Source organism: Jatropha curcas, chromosome 3 (assembly GCF_041381405.1).
Source record: "Jatropha curcas cultivar XTBG-Jc1 chromosome 3, XTBG_Jcur_1.0, whole genome shotgun sequence".
Taxonomy (NCBI): Eukaryota; Viridiplantae; Streptophyta; class Magnoliopsida; order Malpighiales; family Euphorbiaceae; genus Jatropha; species Jatropha curcas.
The window spans coordinates 31924071-31949387 of NC_143153.1; the positions used below are offsets into that span (position 1 = coordinate 31924071).

General features: G+C 31.3%; 1 protein-coding gene, 1 long non-coding RNA gene, 1 other non-coding gene and 3 pseudogenes across 4 annotated transcripts; all 6 read left to right on the top strand.

The window, feature by feature from the left end:
- The first annotated feature begins 880 nt into the window (after positions 1-880).
- Positions 881-2839, top strand: LOC119370861 (putative O-methyltransferase 3). Its single transcript, XM_089718683.1, has 2 exons — positions 881-1729; positions 2507-2839. The coding sequence occupies exons 1-2, from the start codon at positions 941-943 to the stop codon at positions 2804-2806; spliced, it is 1089 nt and encodes a 362-aa protein (XP_089574809.1). The 5' UTR covers positions 881-940; the 3' UTR covers positions 2807-2839.
- Positions 2840-3913: 1074 nt separating this feature from the next.
- On the top strand, positions 3914-4919 carry LOC149497943 (trans-resveratrol di-O-methyltransferase pseudogene; annotated as a pseudogene).
- A 2303-nt stretch (positions 4920-7222) lies between these two features.
- LOC149497944 (putative O-methyltransferase 3) lies at positions 7223-11956 on the top strand (annotated as a pseudogene).
- Positions 11957-12251: 295 nt separating this feature from the next.
- On the top strand, positions 12252-15340 carry LOC149497945 (uncharacterized). The gene is made up of 2 exons (XR_016319945.1): positions 12252-12822; positions 15111-15340. It is a non-coding gene; the product is annotated as an uncharacterized LOC149497945 (long non-coding RNA).
- A 3682-nt stretch (positions 15341-19022) lies between these two features.
- On the top strand, positions 19023-20427 carry LOC149497946 (putative O-methyltransferase 3; annotated as a pseudogene). Its single transcript, XR_016319894.1, has 2 exons — positions 19023-19810; positions 19968-20427. The product of XR_016319894.1 is annotated as a putative O-methyltransferase 3 (transcript).
- Positions 20428-21790: 1363 nt separating this feature from the next.
- LOC105646868 (trans-resveratrol di-O-methyltransferase) lies at positions 21791-23176 on the top strand. Its single transcript, XR_016320119.1, has 2 exons — positions 21791-22546; positions 22856-23176. It is a non-coding gene; the product is annotated as a trans-resveratrol di-O-methyltransferase (transcript).
- The last annotated feature ends 2141 nt before the right edge of the window (positions 23177-25317 follow it).

Consider the following 25317-nt stretch of genomic DNA (forward strand, 5'->3'; position numbering starts at 1 on the left):
TATTAGTTTAACGGTTAAATAAGAAATTAATCTCTTTCAAGCCGGATCGTGATTATGATATACTTAAGAACATGAATCTCTTATCAATTAAAAAATAATAATAATAATAATAAATTGTTAATTATTTTTTTCAAATATCAATTAGCATAGATTTTAATGTTAATTTTTTCCAACTCTTTCATTAATAATATTTGAAATTTCAGAAAAAAAAATACCGATTTATAATATATTAGATGTAAACAAGTCATTGGAATAGTTATTATCCATATCTTAACAACCATCTTTATGGCTACATACATTGCAACACGTTTTACAAGAGGATAAACTTTTTTTAAATTAGGTAATAATAAGACACCATTCATTGTATATTAATTTAGTACAAACAATAAGGATAATGTCCTGAGATTGAAAGGTTATAAATCTGATGATTTATACATTTGTAATCATTTAATTATTTAATTGTAATATATATTTATATATACTGAATTTTGAATTCAGTAAAATCTATATGTGAATTCGAAAATCTTTCTTTATTATTAAATTAGAGATTTTATTGGTAAATGATTATCATTAAATCAGAAATTCTATTCATGAAAAAATACATGGGAAAGAAGATTGATTTTTTTTTTTTTTTTTTTGTAAAAAAGGTGTGAGGATATTTTCTACTTTCTTATATATTATTATTCTTATATTAACTTCAGAATATTTGTGGCAACTACCACGCATCAATGTGAATAATGTGAAAAAAATAAAATAAAATATATACTAATGCATGGGGGAAAAATAAAATAATTAGCGTTTGAAAAAAAATAATAATAAAGAAAGAAAGGAAGAAATCCCCCACCACTCTCTCTATATATACTTAAAAGTATTTGATTGATTGTTCATCATATTTGTACTTCTACCATATCCTAATACTATTAGCCTCAAGCCCATAAAAATGGCTCATTTGGCTGAAGAAATTCTAAACCTAGATTCTGATCAGCAGCTTGAAGCTCAAGCTCATATATGGAACCATATTTTCAACTTCATAAATTCCATGTCCTTAAAATGTGCAATTCAATTAGGAATACCAGACGCCATTAACAAGCATGGCAAGCTCATGACTCTTTCTGACCTAATCAATGCCCTATCTATACACCCAACCAAAGCGCATTGCATTCCTCGCCTGATGCGCATTTTAGTCCATTCTGGCTTTTTTGCTGTAGCAAAAATAGAAGAAAATGGCCGAGAAATAGAAGGGTATGTTCTTACTAATGCATCGAAGCTTCTTGTTAAAGAAAATCCATTGAGTGTGACACCGTTCTTGCTAGCCATGCTTGATCCTGCTTTAACAGGACCATGGCATTATTTAAGCACTTGGTTCTTGAAAGATGATAGAACCCCATTTCATATATTTCACGGAAACGAATTATGGGAATCTGCTGGTCAACATCCTAAGCTCAACAATTTTTTTAATGAAGCTATGGCAAGTGATGCTAGGTTGGTTATGAGTATTATGATAAAAGAATGCAAAGGAGTGTTTGATGGGTTGAAGTCATTGGTTGATGTTGGAGGTGGAACAGGAACTGTGGCTAAAACTTTAGCTAATGCATTTCCTCATTTGGATTGCTTTGTCTTCGATCTCCCTCATGTCGTTGCTGGTCTTCAAGATGGTGAGAACTTGAAATTCGTTGGTGGTAACATGTTCGAGGAGATTCCTCCTGCAGCTGATGCAATTTTACTGAAGGTGATATGGATCCATTGGTGCTTCCTAGTGGGCTTGGATGTGTTCTTATCCTTTGTTGCTTGTTTTGGTCTAATTAATATGTAAGGGATATGGGCTCATAGTGTTTATTTAAGTTGTTTTGGGTTGGTTTTATGATGCATGCAATCTGCCCAATATTAAGTTGTCTATTTTGGGTTGGAAATCATTCTATTTTGTGTGTACTAGTTAGGCCCATGTGTTTTGGCCTTAGGGCAGCCTAGTTAGATGCTCTTCTTTAGGGTTATGTTTGTTTAAGGCATATAAATAGCCTCCTTAAGATGTAAAACGAGATTTTTTGGCATAAATTGAATCTAAGGCAGAATTGTTCATGCCCTTGCATGTTCTTCTTAATTAGAGTGATTGTGAGAATTTGCTATCCTCTAATTGCATCAGGAATTAAGGTAAACTTATCAATTCGTTTGTGGCGTTTATCTTGTTCTTTGCTCGATTATTGGTGTTACCGTTTCATTATAAACGTGGGGTGCCATAGAGCGTTTTAATCTCGATTATTGGTGTTTCCGTTTCATTATAAACGTGGGGTGCCATAGAGGTGAACTTATATCCCATTCCTTTGATTCCCGATCCCGGATCCTTATCAGAAGGCATGTACTGAAATTTATGCTCTCTCTTTTTTCTATCTTTTCTTTATTTTACTTGGTATTAGATGAAAGGTTGTCTTGCTTTTGAATGTCTAACCTTCTGCATGCTGCGCTGATATTCTGCTAACAATTTTTTAATTTTATTTTCGATCATAAATAGTGGATTTTGCATGATTGGAGTGATGAAGAATGCATAAAGATATTGAAGAAATGTAAAGAAGCAATTAAAGGCAGAAAAGGAGGAAAGCTGATTATTATAGATATGGTGATGGAGACCCACAAACAGAATAATGACTCCATTGAAACTCAGCTTTTCTTTGACATGTTGATGATGGTGTTGGTTAGTGGTAAAGAAAGAAACAAAAAAGAATGGGCTAAACTCTTTTTTGATGCTGGTTTTAGTGACTATAAGATAACCCCTGTGTTGGGTTCAAGGTGTGTAATTGAAGTTTATCTTTAATTAATATTATATATCATTACCGTATATGTGAAATAGGTTGTCTCGTGCTGTATTTACTCTTAATTAAGCATTATTTTGACAATATCGTAAACTTATAGTTACATTTCCAAAATTTCTTTTTTCTCATACCTTTCTATATAAAGCTTAGCATATGAAAATACTATTTTCTTTTTCCAATGACATTGCAATTTATTGTATTTTATTTTATTTTAGGAAAGGTGCTTTTTTAGAAAAAAGATTTTGACATTATTGTTTAATACTACGTGGATTAAATTAGTAATTTCTATCGATTTTACCTTCTACCAATTACAGATTCAAATAATTATTCTGAAGAGACAGATGAAATAATTATTTATAAGAAATGATTTTAGCAGAAGAAATCAATTTTTCATATAAAAATTAATTCATTTTCAAATAGGATAATAAAAAATTATTCCAAATTTTATTATTTTCGAATCCTTGCTATGTTGATATCCACAGAAGAGTTTCAAAATACCAAATTTTAGAAGAGAAAAAAGTAGCACTCGCAACCTCTATTGATACAAGAAATTTATCCAAACTTAATCTAAATATTCAACCATAAGAAATTCACAATTTATTCGTACATTGAACTGCCAACAAAAATGAAATAAAAAAAAAAAAAGTGCACGTGTAAACTCCCTAGTAACAATGAAAAAAAAAAGATTAATAAATTAACAAAATCAAAAACACATAACCTTATTAAATCTATCAACTATTATATGCCTGTAAGATTAATATGTGATTTATTCCAAACGATGTAGATTTAGTTCTAAAAAAGAAAAACACAATTTTTTATTGAAGAAAAATAATGCTTGTCCTTATCATATCTAGCAAAATCTTGAGAAACATGAGTACTATTCAAACAATATACACATGTTAAACATATAAAATTAATTAATTCAGACACAACCCAACCCCATTAACAATAATTCTGCTAGTATTAATTACTCTCCAGGGCAATATATATAGAGAGAGAGAGGGAGAGGTTAGAAGGTGTGTGCATCAACTTATAATATAGTTAGTACTAATTCAAGACCTTTTATATCTCTTGTTCTTGATCCTATTCTAACAGAACCGTATAATTGCATGAGCAAATGGCTTAAAGATGATCATGATCAAACACCGTTTGTAACTGCATTTGGAGAGTCGCTATGGGAACATGCAGGGCATGAAATTAGGGTTAATAACTTGTTTAATGAAGCAATGGCTAGTGATAGCTTTTTAATTAGTGAGGCGGTGATAGTCAAGTGTAAGGACGTATTTGAAGGGTTGGATTCTTTGGTTGATGTTGCAGGTGGAACTGGAAATATGGCCAAGGCTATCGCTAATACTTTTCCAAATTTGAAGTGTACTGTTTTGGATCTTCCCCATGTTGTTGCTGGTTTACAAGGCATTAAGAATTTGAATTTTCTTGCTGGGGACATGTTTGAGGCTGTTCCTCCTGCTGATGCAGTTTTGCTCAAGGTATACCAATTAGTTTACTCTTATTTATTTATTTATTTATTTTTTATTAACTAGAGGTATCCTAATCTACTGGATTAAGACTAAATCATGCTCGCATCTAGTCAACCCACGAAAAGGTAAGTGCTCAAACTGAATATTTACGACATCCATGAAAATCAAACCTTCAATCCTACTTAAAAAGAGAAAAATATTAAACTACACACACACAAACATAAGTTTCAATATTTTACTTTTATCACTTGGAATGTGAAAATTTGATTTAGCTAACACAATTGATTTGATAAACAGGGGATTCTCTGCTTCAACACAATTAAGACAAGGGGATAATATAAAGTTATAAACACAAACTTGTAATTCCCATATTCGCATCTCCTCCTTTCTTGCTTCTGATCTGGAACTTCTCTGGACTTCAAAAGTGACCTGAAAAAAACAAAATGGAATTTCATAAGTTTACCCAATTCATGAACAAATTACAATTATTTCCTGGTTGGAAGAAACAGCAAACCCAAACATTCATATGTTAATACAAATTCAAGAAAAACAATGCAAAATTGCAAATGCATGTCTAAAAATTGAATCTTTTTGTATACAGACAATTATTGATGGAGTTCGATCCACTCCAACTTAACTTCTTTTGAAGCTGAAGTAAACTTTTGTAGAATCTTGAGTTTTAAATTTATTTGCGGTAATTGTTTAGTAAGTTTAAATGAACCGAGACGTTTAGAACTTGGCTGGAAAAAAGTTCAAAAAAGCCTGCAAAGTAAGTTTTGCCCATAAGCAATACAAGATTATCGAACTTGATCAAGCTTTTGTATATATACGTACGATATTTATTTTAGACTTATTTGAGCCTTAAGTCCATCTTAAATTTAAAATTTTTTGAGTTGAATTCAAGCTTTAAGTTGAATTTAAGCTCAATTAGAATTTTCAGATTCGTCAATTTCAAGTTGAATTTCGAACCTCACACGATCAAGCTCAACTCGATTCATTTATACCCTTAACTACAATGCTCAATGAAAACGACTTTCAGCTTGTTAGACGTGCTCATAAATTGGTATGTCTTTCATAATTCTAATAAACCGTCTTCCATTCCATTTCCTTCAATAAGGGCCTGCAAAGTAAGTTTTGCTCATATGCAATTTAAGATTAGCATTTTTTTTTTTTTTTTTTTTTGGGGGTAATACAATGAGAAATCAGAACTTCAGAGTGCGCCTACAATAGGCAACACTTCTTAAATCATGATCAAGCCAATTACATAAAGCAGGAGGACATAAATCCAAGATATGGGTTCTATCTTGTGACAGAGAAGCATTAGCAGCCAACCAGTCAGCACAACAGTTGACTTCTCGAAAAACGTGGGAAATTTGGCAAACCCACTCTCCTTCCAACAATCGATGAACACTAGCCACCACGGCCTGGCAACTCCCTGGCACCTCCCCTTCTTTTCTAACCATCTTAACCACAGTAAGGTAATCACATTCAACCTGCAATTTAAGATTAACAAAAAATTTTGGTTGTATACTCACAGGCAATGAGATCAGTGCCCAGTCCGTAAAGGGTCTTAATCCCAAGTGAAGGTCATGAATTGCTTCATGTGCCAATGTTTTTTAAAAGGCAATGTTTTGCACTATTTTGAAGAATTGTTTGTTTTATTTTGCCGATGTTTTCTAAAAGTAATTAGGCAAAAAAGGAAAAACAATCAAGCTATTGTGAATAACGCTTATCAATTGGGGGTTAACTGGGATATGGGACTCCTTAGAAAATCTCCCTCACTAAATACTATAAGCCATAATAATTTATTATCATAAAAAAAATCTCCACACTCTCATCTCTCTATATATGCATGTTTGATCATATTTGTATCTCTATCATATCAAAATACTATAAGCCATAATAATAACAAAACCCTTAAAATAGTTTGTAATGTATATTTGTGATGCTACTCACTGTCGTCTAACTAATTAATTTTTTTTAGTACGATTAATTAGGAGCAATACAACCCACTAAAGATAAATAATGCAAATTAAAATTAAAATTAATTGTTATAAAATCAAGGATTTAATTTGGTGAGAATAAAAATTAATTATTTAAGAGAATAAAAATATTGACAATTGAACTTATATATCAATCTACTTATATACAAAGCTAATCTAATAAACGTATTTGTTTGTATGGTACTGCTCAATGTGTTACCCCTAATATGACGTGGATATAATTGTATTTTCGTTAAAAAATAGTAACAAAAATATATTTTTAAATGACAATTACTTATTCACCAAGTTAATTTAATAAATATATTTATTTATATGGTATTTGCCTACCTAATATGACGTTGATATAACTGCTTTTTCGTTAACAAATAGTAACAAAATAATTTTTTTAAAATGACAATTAATTATTCATGAGCAAGCCTCGTAAATATTTTCCAAATACAACAACGCATGAAATAATATTTAAAAAAAGAATAAATTAGAAAATTTCAAAAACAATATCAAAAAGAGTAAATCACAATTATTTTTTTTATTGTTTTTGTTTTAGTATCAAGAGGTATTAATCCTGTCCCATGGTTTGTGTCTTATGCTTACGGGGATGGATTCAATTACTGTTTTTTATTCAATATAAATATAAAAAATAAAAAAATAAAAATCTCCTAGATTAGTGGAGTGCAAGAAGATAGGACTTTGATTTTTGAGTGGACGCAGAGGGAAAGAAACAGCGACAGAAAAAAGAAAAACAGAAAATTCCTAATAAAAAGGAAAATAAATATAATATTATCCGATTAGAAGAGTTGCACACCGTTCAATACACCAGACGTCATGAGTCACTCGATAAATATAATAAATAAATATAATTGTCAATATCTCATCATATTTATATCTCTACGAACCATATCCTAATACAATTAACAAACCCATAAAAATGGCTGAAGAAATTCTAAACCTAGATTCTGATCAGCAACTTGAAGCTCAAGCTCATATATGGAACCATATTTTCAACTTCATAAATTCCATGTCCTTAAAATGTGCAATTCAATTAGGAATACCAGACGCCATTAACAAGCATGGCAAGCTCATGACTCTTTCTGACCTAATCAATGCCCTATCTATACACCCAACCAAAGCGCATTGCATTCCTCGCCTGATGCGCATTTTAGTCCATTCTGGCTTTTTTACTGTAGCAAAAATAGAAGAAAATGGCTGAGAAATAGAAGGGTATGTTCTTACTAATGCATCGAAGCTTCTTGTTAAAGAAAATCCATCGAGTGTGACACCGTTCTAGCTAGCCATGCTTGATCCTGTTTGAACAGGACCATGGCATTATTTAAGCACTTGGCTCTTGAATGGTGACCAAACACCATTTCATACATCGCATGGAAAGGCATTGTGGGAATATGCTGAAGATAATCCTAATCTGAACAATCTTTTTAACAAAGCTATGGCAAGTGATGCCAGGTTGGTTATGAGTATTATGATAAAAGAATGCAAAGAAGTTTTTGATGGGTTGAAGTCATTGACTGATGTTGGAGGTGGAACAGGAACTATGGGTAAAGGCTTAGCTGATGCTTTCCCTCACTTGGATTGCGTCGTTTTTGATCTCCCACATGTCGTTGCTGGTCTTCAAGATGGTGATAACTTGAAATTTGTTGGTGGCAGCATGTTTGAGGAGATTCCTCCGGCTGATGCCATTTTACTAAAGGCATGTTCGTTTCTATCTTTTTTCTGCCTTTAGTAAAATGACATCAGTCGGAGGAATCTCCTCAATCATGCTGCCACCAACAAATTTCAAGTTATCACCATCTTGAAGACCAGCAACGACATGTGGGAGATCAAAAACGACGCAATCCAAGTGAGGGAGGAAGGTTTTCAACTCACTCAAGAAGAAAAGAAAAATCACACACAGAAAACTTGTTACCCAAGATGCTCTAGACAGTTACAACTAAAAACGTCTCTCTCTTGATTTTTCCGTAACCAACCTGTAACCTCCCACTGTTGTTGTTATAAGTATGAAGAAGATAAACAGTATGTGTTTTGTCATTGCCTTCATTATCCATGCGACACCGTTTTTCCTTTTTATAATCTTTTTCTTTCTTGTATAATGAAACGACCTCGTTGGTTAATACTAGCCGTTATTCACAGCGGCTTGCTTCCTCTGTTACTGCCTTCTTCAAACCACCATCATCTTCAATCCTCTGTTAGGGTTAAAAGCATCAGATCTGATAATGGTGCAGAATTCTTGATGAAAGATTATTATGCAGCAGAGGGAATTTTACATCAAACTGTTTGTCCAGAAACCCTAGAGCAAAATGCAGTTGTAGAAAGAAAGCATCAGCATATACTCAATGTCACAAGAAGTCTTTTGTTTCAAGCTAACTTGCCAAAGATTTTTTGGAATTTTGCTGTACTACATGCCACTTATCTCATTAATAGAATTCCAACTCCCCTATTGCAGGAATGCTCTCCATATGAAAAGCTTTATCATAGCCTGCCAGATCTTTCAATCTTAAAGGTTTTTGGAAGCTTGTGTTATGCAAATACTTTACAAGCTGGGAGAACTAAGTTAGAGCCTAGAGCTCAAAAGTGTGTGTTTTTAGGCTACAAAGAGGGTACCAAAGGGTATTTAATGCTGAATTTGCATACTAGAGGATTATTGGTTTCAAGGAATGTTATATTCTACGAAACTATTTTTCCTTATTCTGCAACTCAGTTTCAACCATTATTGCCTCAACTTAATGACACATATGCAGATGCAGACTATGTTCCTATATCACCTGCAGCAGATGCAGTCAATGCAACAGGTGTAGTTGATACTCTTATGCAGAATGATGGCTCAAGACGATCCACAAGGACAAGGAGAGCCCCTCAATATTTGCAGGATTACCATTGTAATTTGGCATATCATAATCACACTACGCCTATTGCTTCTACACAACACTCTATTTCCCAAGTGCTTACCTATTCTCAGTTGTCTCCTTCCTACAAACATTTTATTTTAAATGTTTCTTGTCTTCAAGAACCAAAAACATATAAACAAGCCGTTAAACATCTTGTATGGAGGGAGGCTATGGATAAGGAGCTTGAAGCCTTGGCTTTAAATAATACCTGGACTGTGGTTCCTCTTCCACCAAACAGGGTCCCTATTGGCTGTAAATGGGTGTATAAAACAAAATTGAAGTCAGATGGTTCTATAGAAAGGCACAAGGCTAGACTAGTTGCCAAGGGTTACACACAGGTTGAGGGCCAGGACTTCTTTGATACTTTTTCTCCTGTAGCTAAAGTTACAACTATCAGACTTCTCTTAGCTTTAGCTACAATGAAAGGGTGGTTTTTGGAGCAGCTTGATGTAAACAATGCTTTTCTTCATGGGGATTTACATGAAGAAATTTATATGGAGGCTCCTTTGGGGTTACAGGTTCCTAATGGTTCAGTTTGTAAGCTGCAGAAGAGTTTATATGGCTTGAAGCAAGCCAGTAGACAATGGTTTCATAAGTTAACGACTTTTCTTGTTGCTATTGGCTATCAACAATCTCAATCAGATCACTCTCTATTCACTAAATCAAAAGGGGAACAATTTACTGCCTTATTGATATATGTAGATGATATTGTTCTAGCAGGGAATGATTCTTCTGAGATTAGCTTAGTCAAAGCTTCTTTGGATGCCAAATTCAAGATAAAAGATCTTGGTAAGCTAAGGTACTTTCTTGGATTGGAAATTGCTAGGTCAAAGGCAGGATTGCACATATGTCAGAGAAAGTATGCACTAGAGCTCCTAACTGAGTATGGAGTTTTAGGTGCTAAGTCTTCCTCCTCTCCTATGGATTATAATGCCAAATTCAGCAAAGATGATGGTGATTTGTTGACTGATATAACAAGTTACAGAAAACTAGTGGGGCAGCTATTATACCTCACTACCACAAGGCCAGATATTACTTATGCTGTCAATACCTTGAGCCAATTTCTCTCTGCACCAAGAACAACTCATTATCAGGCATTTCTCAAGATTCTTAGATATGTTAAATCTAGTCCTGGTAATGGTTTATTCTATAAAGCTAGTTCGGCACCAAAGCTAACTGCCTTTAGTGACTCTAATTGGGACGGGTGCCCTGACACAAGGCGCTCTATAACAGGTTATGCAATTTACCTGGGAGATTCTTTGATCAGCTGGAAATCAAAGAAGCAAGTGATTGTGTCCAGATCTTCTTCAGAAGCTGAATATTGAGCTCTTGCTATCACAACATGTGAGCTTCAATGGTTGAGCTATCTGCTGTCCGATCTTGGTCATAATTTATCTGCACCCATCAGTCTCTTTTGTGATAATCAATCAGCAATTTATCTCACAGCTAATCCTGCCTTTCATGAGCGATCGAAGCATATAGAGATAGATTGCCATTTTATTCGAGAAAAGGTTAATTCTGGCCTTGTTCATCTTATGCCTATTTCTACAGAGCTGCAGCTTGCTGACTTGTATACCAAATCTCTTTCTCCTTCACGCTTTAAGTTTCTCATGTCCAAACTGGGCATGTCTGACATCCATGGCCCAGCTTGCCGGGGGGGGGGTGGGGTAACAGAGGATTGAAGATGATGGTGGTTTGAAGAAGGCAGTAACAGAGGAAGCAAGCCGTTGTGAATAATGGCTAGTATTAAGCAACGACGTCGTTTCATTATACAAGAAAGAAAAAGATTATAAAAAGGAAAAACGGTGTCGCATGGATAATGAAGGCAATGACAAAACACATACTGTTTATCTTCTTCATACTTATAACAACAACAGTGGGAGGTTACAGGTTGGTTACAGAAAAATCAAGAGAGAGACGTTTTTAGTTGTAACTGTATAGAGCATCTTGGGTAACAAGTTTTCTGTGTGTGATTTTTCTTTTCTTCTTGAGTGAGTTGAAAACCTTCCTCTGTTTTTCCTCTCTTGTATCTGAAATCTGTAATCTTCTGCACTTGTATCTGTTATCTTCTTCTTCAATGAGATGAATTCAATCAAATTTTATAGGGAAAGCATCAGCTAAGCCTTTAGCCATAGTTCCTGTTCCACCTCCAACATCAGTCAATGACTTCAACCCATCAAAAACTTCTTTGCATTCTTTTATCATAATACTCATAACCAACCTGGCATCACTTGCCATAGCTTTGTTAAAAAGATTGTTCAGATTAGGCTGATGCCATTTTTTTTTTTTTTTGTTCCTCTTTTTGTATCTGTTAACAATTTTTGGTTCTTATGGTTGGTTATAAGCAGTGGATTTTGCACGATTGGAGCGATGAAGAATGCATAAAGATATTGAAGAAATGTAAAGAAGCAATTAAGGGCAGAAAAGGAGGAAAGCTGATTATTGTAGATATGGTGATGGGAACCCAAAAACAGAATAATGACTCAATTGAAACACAACTTTTCTTTGATATGCTGATGATGGTGTTGCACAATGGTAAAGAAAGAAACAAGGAAGAATGGGCTAAACTCTTTTCTGATGCTGGTTTTAGTGATTATAAGATAACCCATAAGTTGGGTTTAAGATCTGTAATTGAAGTTTATCCTTAATTAATATATGATTAAGTAAAAAGCTCCACTATTGGTGAGAGATGGACAGGCTGAAGTTTGAGCAAGGTTAATAGCTATAGGTTATAATTAAGTTTGATGGAGGAGATTAATTCTCTTCTATGTTCTTTTGGTTTGGTTATTTGTGATTGTAAAATCTCTAGCACAAGAGATTTCTATTATTTGCTTTAATAAATATTTGGTTTGATCGAGCCTGTAACGCCCCATTTTTTCTGTGTCTGAAATAGTAAGTTACCGGTCTGTGAATAGTATCATCGGTCCGAGAATAAATATTATTTTTGTCCGGAAAAATTACTATGTATGTTTAATATTTTCTTTAATATTTTTGGAGTATGTATACATTATTTTTATGGGTAGAAAGTAAGTAATGAATATTTTTTGGGAAATTAGAGAATTAGTGAATAGTGAATTATGTTGTTATATTAATTAAAGAAATTAGAGAAATTATTTTTATGGAGTAAATTTGAGATGGTGTTATATTAATTAAGGAAATTAGAGGAATTATTTTTAAGGATTAAATTTAAGAATTTTTATGGAGATAAATAATATTTTGAAGGAATTTAATTTGGAGAATATTTGTAGCCATTAGATTGAATTACATTGCTCAATCCTAGCCATCCAATTTTGGTGAAAGGACCAAATTACCCTTTAGTCAACTCCATTATTTGAGCAACATGTTTTCTTCCTCTTCCTATCCATCTAACGTGAACTTCTTTCTTCTTCTCCTCCATTTTAACTTGAGCCTCTCTTTCTCTTCTCTTTGTTTTCTTCACTTATACTCACTAAATCCACCAATTTGACACCACTCAACTTGATCTAATTAATCAATCTTTGAGATTAAAGCTTGAGAAATGATATTTGGTGAATAATTTCAAGTAATTTGGAGGACAAAGGGTGGATAACTTCCTACCAAAGATAAGGGAAAACTAAGGTATCAAGAGTCTTATTTAAGCTTGTTAGAGCTTATGTTTAAGGTAAGTGTTCATAAATCCTCTTACCTTGTTTAAATTTTTGATTTTGTGAAGTTTATACTATTTTGTGAAAATTGGAAATTTTATATGAAATAATTTGATTATTGAATTTTGGTGGTATACATGTGTTCTTGGGAGATTTCTAAGCATGCTTATATGTTGAATTGATGAGGAAAACATTTTCTTCTTCATCCTCCAAGAGTGGCAGAACCTATTGATGAATAAGGCCTTAAGTTTTCTTGTTATTCTTTGAGGATTTGTGATCTTAAGATGATATTTGATGAGTATTGAGTATGTGGTAGAAATCTCTACCTTGTATATGATTTAAGTAAGCTGAAATTAGGACAAAGTGTTATTGGGTGTGATTAAGGACTGTTTTTCGATCCTTTTGATTTTCCATTGGTGTCTGAGTCCTTCATGAAAGTTTTAGGTCTACTTCTTAGCTTTCCAACCCATCCTCTTGTGTCCAATTTGGATATATATAGCTCAACTTATGGCTAAAACACCTAAACTAACTCTGTTATGACGGGCCACATGCATTACTGAATTGAGTGCCCATTTTGACCACTATAATGGTAATATTATGTTCTGAGTTCTTCATAACAGTTGTTTCCCTGTGTCTTGATACTTCTCTGGTTTTGGATTGGTTTGATTTGAGTGTTTGGATAAGTAGGAATTTGATAAACATTGAAATTAGTTCGGCTGAATCAGGTCTAGACTGTTGGTCTGTGTTCCTAGCTTTTGTTTGCCATCTTAAAGATTGATCTGGGCTGTGGTCCCTTCATAACATTTGTAGTATTTTGTCTTAGCTTTCTAATGAATCAAACATCACTCAATTTGGAGACACAGAACTTAAGTTATGTCTTAAAAACCCAGCAAAGGTCAAGATTATATTAATGCTGGAAATTTTCTATGTCTTAAATCATAGGTTTATTTGGATAAAAGTATGTATAAATCATGTGTGATGAAGTTCTCTTGATTATTTGTGTGGTTTAGCATTTACTTGACAATAAGTTTGACAAGTGTTGTAGTGGATATGTTGAAATGGATATAAATTGAAAAAGTGTGGAATTGGTTTAGATAATGCATGATGAGGGTTGAAATTGATACTTTTGTACATAAGAGTTGTGTTAGCATGCTTGATTGGAGAAGGAAATTCCTCCCCTTGGTACCACCTTAGTGTAGTAAAGCTTACTTAATTATTTTATATATATGATATAAATATGATTATTTGATAACTTTTATATATTTAGAGTTTTAACAAAGAAATGGGTATTTAAGGTGTATGTGCTTTGAATTTTGAATAAGAAAGTTTTAAAAGAAAAGGAATTTATGATAAATTTCCTATATTGAGTAATTATGTTTAAGTATATGAGTTACTTAAGTTCTAAAGTAAGCTTACATGTATGATTTCACATGATAAGAAATTGTCTATGTTAAGTAATTATGTTTAAGTATGATTCTAAAGTAAGCTTGCATTATGAATTTAAGAAGACTAAAGAATAAGACAAGTTTTCTGATAAGTGATATGAAGAAAGAATTAAAACAAGGATTTTGGGCTCTAATATACTTAGTGTGAATTTGATGCGTGATTTGATTTTTATTCTATCTGATGAGCATGCTCGGCATTTGATGCCATTCTGATGAGAAGCTATGATCGTATGCTAGACACGTGGGTGTCTTCTGTTCTGTTAGGGCGGACGCGCTTTATATATTCTGAATCTGTTGGCGACCTAAGGCCATTCTGAATCTGTTCTGAAAACTTATATGCTTCTCTTTCTCCTAAGTGTATGCGAGCCCTATGGAAAATATCTGTAATACAATTAAACGAATGAGATCATATTATTTTAGTAAACATTACTTTGGAAATTACTGATTATGTTATCAAATGAATTTTCAAAGCATGATATTTCGATACATAGTATTAAAAATAAAGAGTATATGTATTGGTATAATGTTTAAGTAATGAATTTATGATTTGAAAGAATTAAATTATTTATGTTAATAATTATAAGTTTATTTTAAGGAACCAAAGTATTTATGATGATAAAATGTCTTAAGTAAAGGATTTATGGTATAAAGAATTAAATTCTTTATGTTATTAATTACTAGTATATGTGCTATTTGTTTTGCTATAAATGGAAATGTATGTTGAATTTTAATGCATTTATGATTGTAAATAATTTTATGAAATTTGTTTTAAAGTAAGTTGCTATCGCAACTTGGTAAGTATGTGAATTATGAGCACCACTGAGTTTTATACTCAGCGCGTCGATTTTTATCACGCGTAGGTTGAAGATGTTGTTGCTACTTGAAGATTAGAAGAATAGTATCAAAGCAGAAGTGACTAATTTGGGAGTAGTCGATTGAGATTTATATAATGAAGAATTATGGCATGTATAATTGTTACATTTCCAGATATTATGTTATTTGAAATATAATTGAAGTATGTAATTATAAAGTATTTTGATGTATATATTTGGAGAGAAGAATAAGATTTATTAAATGATTGAATATGAAATATTTGAAGTCAGTTGATATGATTAGTTCATTAAGACTTGATAGATATAATGAATGCAATTAATTGATGGATCTAAAATACTATTGAGGATTTATTCAATTATGAAAATATAAAAGTGTTGTTATATTATAAAGATTATTTGGAGATGTTGAAAGTTTAGAGTTTAATTGGGAGTATTTTGTATTCACATGTTTGGCGAGCTCAGTTTTTAAAGGGATATTCTTACAATATTTCTGTAGGAATTTTCCCAATGTATATAAAAAAAAAAATGCAAGGAAAATGAAATGAAATCGCTATTATAAAAAAAAAAAAAATTTACTCGCTAAACTTGTGAATACTCAGTTACTTCTAATTCATAATTTTAGTTTTATGATTTATATGTTAAGTTAAGACGGTGTCTCCGGCACCGAATGTGGCATCCGCCGTCGGGTCTCTCGGGACTGGGTGGCGGGTGTTACAGAGCCAAAACTCACAATATGATCCAAAAAAACCCACGTCTTGACACTATCCATTTCCACAATAGTTAATTTACAAAATGCTCCTGACAGTGATTTTCGCAAGTGTACGAAATTGCAATAAGTAATATAGAATGAGAAGAGTATTGTATCCAGAGGGATTGTATACCAAGTTCTAAAATTATATTAACCTATTATTATTTAAACGGCGATCTAGAAAAATTATTTTAAGAAACTAAATTCGACAAATAAAGATAATAAAAAGAAATCAAACAAGGGCAATTATTGATTAAAAGAATCAAGGATTTAAAACTATTAAGGATTTGTCTTAATTCTATCCAATTTATTTTATTAGTTCGTTAATCAATTTTAATTGTCAAAGTAGAGGAAACAACCCTAAAATTATTAACACGTTCTCCAGATGTATTGTTAGTTATTTTAACCCGGTCTAATTATCCATCTTCCAATAGCACAATCAAATATGAATTAAATCATTAAGTTTTATGGTTGCTTATGAATTCATAACCTAAGGTCGTTAACTTATGAAAACGCCCCATGAGTCAAACCTTAAAGCTTCCGCATCAAGTTATTATTCTCGTGTAATTTATTACATTTTTCGTATCAAAAGCCCTTATCCCGATAGTGATTAATGAAATAAATCAATCCAGGAGTATTAAGTTTAATAATAAATTATACTTTGAATAAAGAAAAACAAATCTAATATTATAAATTGGAAAAGAAATTAAGCTATATCAAATCCCTATTATGAGAGTTTAGTTGATTTTTCTTGGGCGTGCTAGAGTCTGAGTGTCCACTTGATTTTTCTTGAATCCAGTACGGGCGTGCTGAGGTGCACGGGCAGGGCGTGGTAGAGCCTGAGTGTTTTGATTTATTTTGCTCTTTTCTATGCCAAAACCTTATAAATTTCCTTAAGATCAAATGAATTGTGATTCAGGGAAGTTTTGAACAAAAACATAAATAAAACTAAATAAAAACTAATTAAAATAATTAAGAGCACTAAAAATCCTAATAAAAACCATATTAAAAATACTAAAGAAATAACACCTATCACTTCCATTGATTTTTTTATTTTCATAATTTAGAGAAAACTGTGGTTAACCTACAACGATGTAGAGAGGAAAACAATTAATCTATCATAACATGTATCCACTAACTTCTTAGCTAAGATTGGATTAAGAATGTTAAAAATATCTTCTGTGAGGCAACTTTGTTTGCTGAAGATAAGTCTCTTAATTCTAATGTTTTTGAGAGCATACTACTAGATTATGATAGAGGCTTAATCACCAAACAAAGCCTGAATCTTTGATTTTCCTTTTTTTTTTTTTTTTTTAATTTGGCAAATACTTTTAATTTTGTCAATCAATGCCCTATATTTATTATATATATATATTTTTCATTGTCAATTCTAGCATCCGTAAAAAGTCCGATTGGATGAGTCCAATTGGATGCGATCAGCAGCCTCGGGTACGAAAGAACTTAGTTAGCGTACCTTGGATATGCCAATTATTATACCTTGGATATGCGAATTGCTTACAGACAGAGTCCATATTTTTATTTTTCAAATTTGGCAGTGTTAAAGGATACTCTAGAAATGATATTCTTGAATTCGCATATAAAATTATTGAAAAATATCTATTGCTGTAGCTATGATGAAGATTAATCAGTTAACCATTAATCAGATTAATCTAGTTAACAATTGTAGTTTAATCAAATTAAGCAACAATTAAGTGTTAGATCTTCTGCAAAATAAGGCAAACAGAGAAATTGAGGAACAATGTGTACACCAGCTTTTCTATTCTTCACTAACAAATGGGAAGTAACGAAAGAAAAGTAAATATGAATATGGAAAAGACAGATGCTTCCCCCCAAGACCAACAACAATGCAAGTTAACTGTTCAGTGAAGATAGTTCTTAATGTGCATCTCCATCCAAAGGACGATTGCAACATTAGTTGCATGACCGTAAATCCGCCTTTGCACTGTTGTTGTGAATCGATGGTTTGCCTAATAAAAGGAAAATAAACTGAAATCGACAAAGTTATTGACAAAGACAGAGTATTTACAGATCAAGAATTGACATAATTGCACAAGAAGGGAAAAGAACAGAAGAGAAGAGAACTGAGAAAGTTTTATTATTTTAAAATATCAATGCTATTATTAATTATTTAGTTAATTATTATTGGTTGATGAAATATGACAAAACAAGCAATCTTTAAGTTATTTTATGTCCTTTTTAAACTAAAGAGATCATTTCATTTGATTATTTACTTGTCTCAAATTTTTTATCGATATTAATTTTTATAATACAACTAAACGAAGCTATGTGCTGTGCTTTGCACGGGTTGTTTATAATTCATAAATATATATCAAAAATTCATTTTTCCTATGAATTTTTTATCGTTGTATATATGGATGAAGCCATACACCAGATAAATAAATATATATATTTATTGTATCATAAATCAAATCAATTTTTTTATTAATTTTTATCAAGGGTATCATCTCACATCCCGTTTAACGGTTAAATGAGAAACTAATCCCTTTCAAGCCGGATCGTGATTATGATATAATTGAGAACATGAATCTCTTATCAATTAAAACAAAATAAATAATAATAAATTGTTAATTATTTTTTTTCAAATATCAATTAGCATAGATTTTAATGTTAATTTTTTCCATTTCTTTCATTAATAATATTTGAAACTTCAGAAAGAAAAAATACCGATTTACAATATATTAGATGTAAACAAGTCATTCTCATATATTGGAGTAGTTATTATCCATATCTTAACAACCATTTTTATGGCTACATACATTACAACACGTTTTACAAGAGCATAAAACTTTTTTTTAAATTAGGTAATAATAAGACACCATTCATTGTATATTAATTTAGTACAAACAATAAATAATGTCCTGAGATTGAAAGGTTATAAATCTGATGATTTATACATTTGTAATCATTTAATTATTTAATTGTAATTAGCATTAGCATTTAACATCATGTTTTGAACCATGTGAAGTGACATCAATTTGAACCACGTGGAGTATTAAAAAAATATTGAAAAAAAAAAAAAAAGAAAGAAAGAAAGAAAGGAAGGAAGAATTCCCCCACCACTCTCTATATACTTATACGTATTTGATTGATTGTTCATCATATTTGTACTTCTACCATATCCTAATACTATTAGCCTCAAACCCATAAAAATGGCTCATTTGGCTGAAGAAATTCTAAACCTAGATTCTGATCATCAACTTGAAGCTCAAGCTCATATATGGAACCATATTTTCAACTTCATAAATTTCATGTCCTTAAAATGTGCAATTCAATTAGGAATACCAGACGCTATTAACAAGCATGGCAAGCTTATGACTCTTTCAGACCTAATTACTGCCCTATCAATACACCCAACCAAAGCGCATTGCATTCCTCGCCTGATGCGCATTTTAGTCCATTCTGGTTTTTTTGCTGTAGCAAAAATAGAAGAAAATGGCTGAGAAATAGAAGGGTATGTTCTTACTAATGCATCGAAGCTTCTTGTTAAGAAAATCCATCGAGTGTGACACCGTTCTTGCTAGCCATGCTTGATCCTGTTTTAACAGGACCATGGCATTATTTAAGCACTTGGTTCTAGAAAGATGATACAACCCCATTTCATATATTTCACGGAAACGAATTATGGGAATCTGCTGGTCAACATCCTAAGCTCAACAATTTTTTTAATGAAGCTATGGCAAGTGATGCTAGGTTGGTTATGAGTATTATGATAAAAGAACGCAAAGGAGTGTTTGATGGGTTGAAGTCATTGGTTGATGTTGGAGGTGGAACAGGAACTGTGGCTAAAATTTTAGCTAATGCATTTCCTCACTTGGATTGCTTTGTCTTCGATCTCCCTCATGTCGTTGCTGGTCTTCAAGATGGTGAGAACTTGAAATTCGTTGGTGGTAACATGTTCGAGGAGATTCCCCCTGCAGCTGATGCAATTTTACTGAAGGCATGTACTGAAATTTATGCTCTCTCTTTTTTCTATCTTTTCTTTATTTTACTAGGTATTAGATGAAAGGTTGTCTTGCTTTTGAATGTCTAACCTCCTACATGCTGCGCTGATATTCTGCTAAAAATTTTTTAATTTTATTTTCGATCATAAACAGTGGATTTTGCATGATTGGAGTGATGAAGAATGCATAAAGATACTGAAGAAACGTAAAGAAGCAATCAAGGGCAGAAAAGGAGGAAAGCTGATAATTATAGATATGGTGATGGAGACCCACAAACAGAATAATGACTCCATTGAAACTCAGCTTTTCTTTGACATGCTGATGATGGTGTTGGTTAGAGGTAAAGAAAGAAACAAGAAACAATGGGCGAAACTCTTTTTTGATGCTGGTTTTGGTGACTATAAGATAAACCATGTGTTGGGTTTAAGGTCTGTAATTGAAGTTTATCTTTAATTAATATCATGTAATATGTGGGTTTGGTTCAATTTATGAGAAGTGAGAGTAGAGGTCGAATTCTATTATAAATGTTATTAACGAGTTGGTAAATATTACTCAATGAAGAGATTGTCTCCTGCTTTATTTACTCTTAATTAAATTAATAATTCAATTTCAATCTACAGATATAATATTCTATATGAAAATACTATTTTCTTTTTCCAATGACATTGCAATTTATTTTATTTTATTTTATTTTATTTTATAATGGCACTTGTTTCACTTTAGGAAAGGTGCTTTTAGAAAAAGATTTTGACATTATTATTTAATACTACATGGATTAAATTAATAATTTCTGTCGAATTTACCTACTATACCCATTATAAATTGAAATAATTGTTTTGAAGAGAAAGATGAAATAATTATTTATATTAAAAAATTATTTTATTTTTTAGGTAAGACTTGTAGCCATCACATTCACAATTTCAAATTTACAAATTACAAAATTTTATAAATGTCATTATTTGAACATCTAATCAAACACAAATGGATTGTTTTATTGAGCATAGTATATAATAATTTAATTATGTAGACGTAAATTTTCATTAGATTTTATTAGCAAAATCGTATTACAAGTGAATTTTCATGCTATTGGATAGCATTTTTCTAAGAACACTGCACACACGAATGAAAAGGATAAGATTAAAATCCTTAGATTTTGTTTAGATAAGAGAGAGAAGAAAATAATAAAATTTATTTCACATTAAATAATGTAATTATTTCAATTTAATAATAAAAATTAAATTTAAATCGAAGTTTCTGAGTTTTTTAAAAGTCAATAATATGAATCGATTCATTAAAAGAACATGACTTGAGTATTTACATAGGAATAAGAATAAGAAATGATTTTAGCAGAAGAAATCAATTTTTCGGATAAAAATTGATTCATTTTTAAATAGGATAATAAAAACTATTCCAAATTTTATTCTTTTCGAATACTTGCTAGAATTAATATCTACAGAAGAGTTTAAAAATACCAAACTTTAACAGAGGAAAAAGTAATGCTAACAACTCTATTTGATATAAGAAATTTATCCAAACTTAATCTAAAATATAACCATAAAAAATTCACAATTCATTCGTACATTGAACTGCCAACAAAAATAAAATAAAAAAAATCCACGTGGAAACTCCCTAGTAACGATGAAAAAAGATTAATAAATTAACAAAATCAAAAACACATAACCTTACAAAATCTTACTAGATTTAGTTCTAAAAAAGAAAAGCACAACTTTTTATTGAAGAAAAAAAAATGCTTGTCCTTATCAAATCTAGCTAAATCTTGAGGAACATGAGTATTATTCAAACAATATACACATGTTAAACATATAAAATTAATTAATTCCGACACAAACCAACGTCATTAACAATAATTCTGCTAGTATTAATTAAGCTCCAGGGCAATATATATAGAGAGAGGGAAAGGTTAGAAGGTGTGTGTATCAACTTATCATATAGTTAGTACTAATTAAGTACAGCTAATGGATTTGGTTACTAGAGAAAACATAGATGAGCTACTCAAAGCTCAGTCTCATATATGGACTCATTCTCTGCAATTCATAAAGTCCATGTCTCTAAAATGTGCAGTTGAACTAGGCATACCTGATGCTATTAGCAACCACCATGGCCAACCCATGCCTCTTTCTGACCTAGTTTCTGCTTTACAGGTTAACCCTGCTAAAACTCACCATCTTCACCGTCTAATGCGAATTCTTGTTCATTCTGGTTTCTTTTCTTTAAAAGAAGATGGCTATTTACTTACTGCATCCTCTCGTCTTCTTCTAAAAGACACTCCTTTAAATTCAAGACCTTTTATATCTCTTGTTCTTGATCCTATTCTAACAGAACCGTATAATTGCATGAGCAAATGGCTTAAAGATGATCATGATCAAACACCGTTCGTAACTGCATTTGGAGAGTCGCTATGGGAACATGCAGGGCATGAAATTAGGGTTAATAACTTGTTTAATGAAGCAATGGCTAGTGATAGCTTTTTAATTAGTGAGGCGGTGATAGTCAAGTGTAAGGAGGTATTTGAAGGGTTGGATTCTTTGGTTGATGTTGCAGGTGGAACTGGAAATATGGCCAAGGCTATCGCTAATACTTTTCCAAATTTGAAGTGTACTGTTTTGGATCTTCCCCATGTTGTTGCTGGTTTACAGGGCATTAAGAATTTGAATTTTCTTGCTGGGGACATGTTTGAGGCTGTTCCTCCTGCTGATGCAGTTTTGCTCAAGGTATACCAATTGGTTTACTCTTTTTTTTTTTTTTTTTTTCGTATTAACTAGAAGTATCCTAATCTACTGGATTAAGACTAAATCATGCACACGTCTAGTCAACCCACGAAAAGGTAAATGCTCAAACCAAATATTTACGACATCCATAAAAATCAAACCTTCAATCTTACTTAAAAGGAGAAAAATATTAAACTACGCATTCTACTCTACTTTTGCACATACACACACACACTTGTGTTTCAATAATTTACTTTTATCACTTGGGATATGAAAATTTGATTTAGCTAGCACAATTGATTTGATAAACAGTGGATATTGCATGATTGGACTGACGAAGATTGTGTGAAGATACTTAAGAATTGCAAAGAAGCAATTACAAGAAATGGCGAGCAAGAGAATAAGAAGAAGAAGAAGAAGGTTATCATCATTGACATGGTGATGGGAAACCAAACTTGGGATAATGATTGGACTGAAGCTCAGGTGTTGTTTGATATGGAAATGATGGTATGTCTGGTTGGAAAGGAAAGAACTGAGAAAGAATGGGCAAAGCTCTTCTTTGATGCTGGCTTTACTAAATATAAAATAGATTATGTTCTTGGTCCTAGAGCCGTCATTGAGGTTTATCCTTGACTATTTCGCAGGAGTTGATTAATTAAAGCTTTTGTATCGTCTATTAGATTAGTCTTGATTTCACGCTTGATGTGCGAGTATTTATAAATCGTTTAGATGATTATTATTATTTTTGAATGATGTTATTCTTATTTGTAATGTTTTTTATTTGCAACTCTTTTATTGAATTCAGGAATAAAATTAATTAAAAATAAATTATTTAACTTGTATGTTAACAAAAAAAATTATTTTATTTTATTTGTAATGAGGGTATATTGTTAAAACTAAATATAAAGTAAAATTAAACATAAACATACAAACACTTGTTTTTTGAGTATTAAACCTACAGACACTTTTATTAAACAGGAATTATAAATATTCTATTAATTATTATTAGTAAAATTATATCTCTTCTTAATTCTGTTTGTTTTTCACATATTAATTATTAAATAAATATTATTTTTTAAAAAAATATATAAAATAATAATAATAATAATAATAATTTTGTTAAATGATGTTATCTTCATTGCCAATGATTGGCACACTGCTCTTCTTCCGTGTCACCTAAAAACCATGTCAAGGTTTATTCACGCATTTATTCAATTAGATGAAAGAAAATCAATACCATGTTAATTTTCAAGAAATGAAATTTGGATCTCACATTAATTAAAAAATGTAGAATTTAAATATAAATTTTATGTAAACTTAAATTCTCAAATTGATATTGTTTAATGCATGAATTAATTTAACAATTTTCCTACAACCATATAAAAAACATTAAAATAATTATCTGTCCTAAAACATTTAATGATGCATTAAAGTTAAGATACTTCCAAAGTAAACCTAATAGAATTGTTATACTACCTTGTTCTATAAATGGTTAATTTCACGTTTCTTAAGAAAATTATTTTTTTTTAAGTTACAATAAATTATTGAGTAAATTGACTATATTACCCTTAATTTAATACTAATTCTTTAAGAAAACTATCAAATTGAAATAATAATTATCAAAGGGTAAACATGGACTTTAGAATTTAGTTTCTTTGGGTTTGACAAAATACGCATATTAAGAATTTAGTTAATAAAAATTATTTTGCACTTTTTTACCCTTAACTCATTAAGATATTAATAATAGTCATTCATTCAAAAGATCATAAAAGTTATTATGAAAAAATAATTGTTTATATATATAAATTTAGAAACTTTATAAACACTTTAAAACATTAAAGAAAATGAATAACAAGCAAATAAATAGGACGGAATACTAAATAGCAATGGATGTTAATCAATTGTGCATATGCATATATAAATATATATTTATTATTTGCCCAATGCTTATCAAATCTAGCAACATTTTCACCAATATTTATCACAATCTTGAGCGAAAGTGCGCCTCGCTGAAACAAAAGTGAAACTACACATACATATATATATTTTAAAAAAAAAAAAAAAATTGAGCAGGTTCTAGCCCAATTTAATTAGGTGTGCACTAGGGCCGCAAAAGACCCATACGATGACAAACTTTTTCACAAGTGTATAAAATAGCAAATAAGTAATAAAGAGTGAACAGAGTATCATCCCACGAAAATTATATATCAAGTACCAAAATTGTTTTAACCTACTATTAATTATTTAAATGACAAAAAGAAGAATAGATTGAAAAATAAAATAAAACAATGAATAAGAAATCAAATAAGAATATTTGATGAAAAGAAATCAATGATTAAAAACTATTAACGATTTTGACTTCACTTAATTCTATCCAATTTATTTTATTAATTTGATAATCAATTTTAATTGTTCAAGTAGGGAAAACAATTTTAAAATCACTAATAAACTCTCCCGATGTATTGTTAGCTATTTTAACCCGGTCTAATTACATATTTTCCAATAGCGCAATCAAACATAAATGAAATTAATAAATTTTATGGTTTATTTAAGAATTCATAACCTAAGGTCGTTAACTGATGAAAACTCCCCATGAGTCAAATCATATAACTTCCGCATAAGCTATGATAATGATTTTGCGAATCAGCATGCTGATTAATATGATGGTTATGAGGCCTTGGCTTTTTGCTTTTACTGCAGTTGTCAAGTAAACCGAATGTTTCTATTCCAATTTCTTTTATGTTACTTGAAAAAGCCATATTCACTAAATTTCT

Bases quoted from the DNA above. Each gene is read 5' to 3' on its own strand.
- LOC119370861 (XM_089718683.1), top strand. From the start codon at position 941: ATGGCTCATTTGGCTGAAGAAATTCTAAACCTAGATTCTGATCAGCAG. The intron at 1,730-2,506 runs GTGATATGGATC...GATCATAAATAG, and splicing joins CTGATGCAATTTTACTGAAG to TGGATTTTGCATGATTGGAG.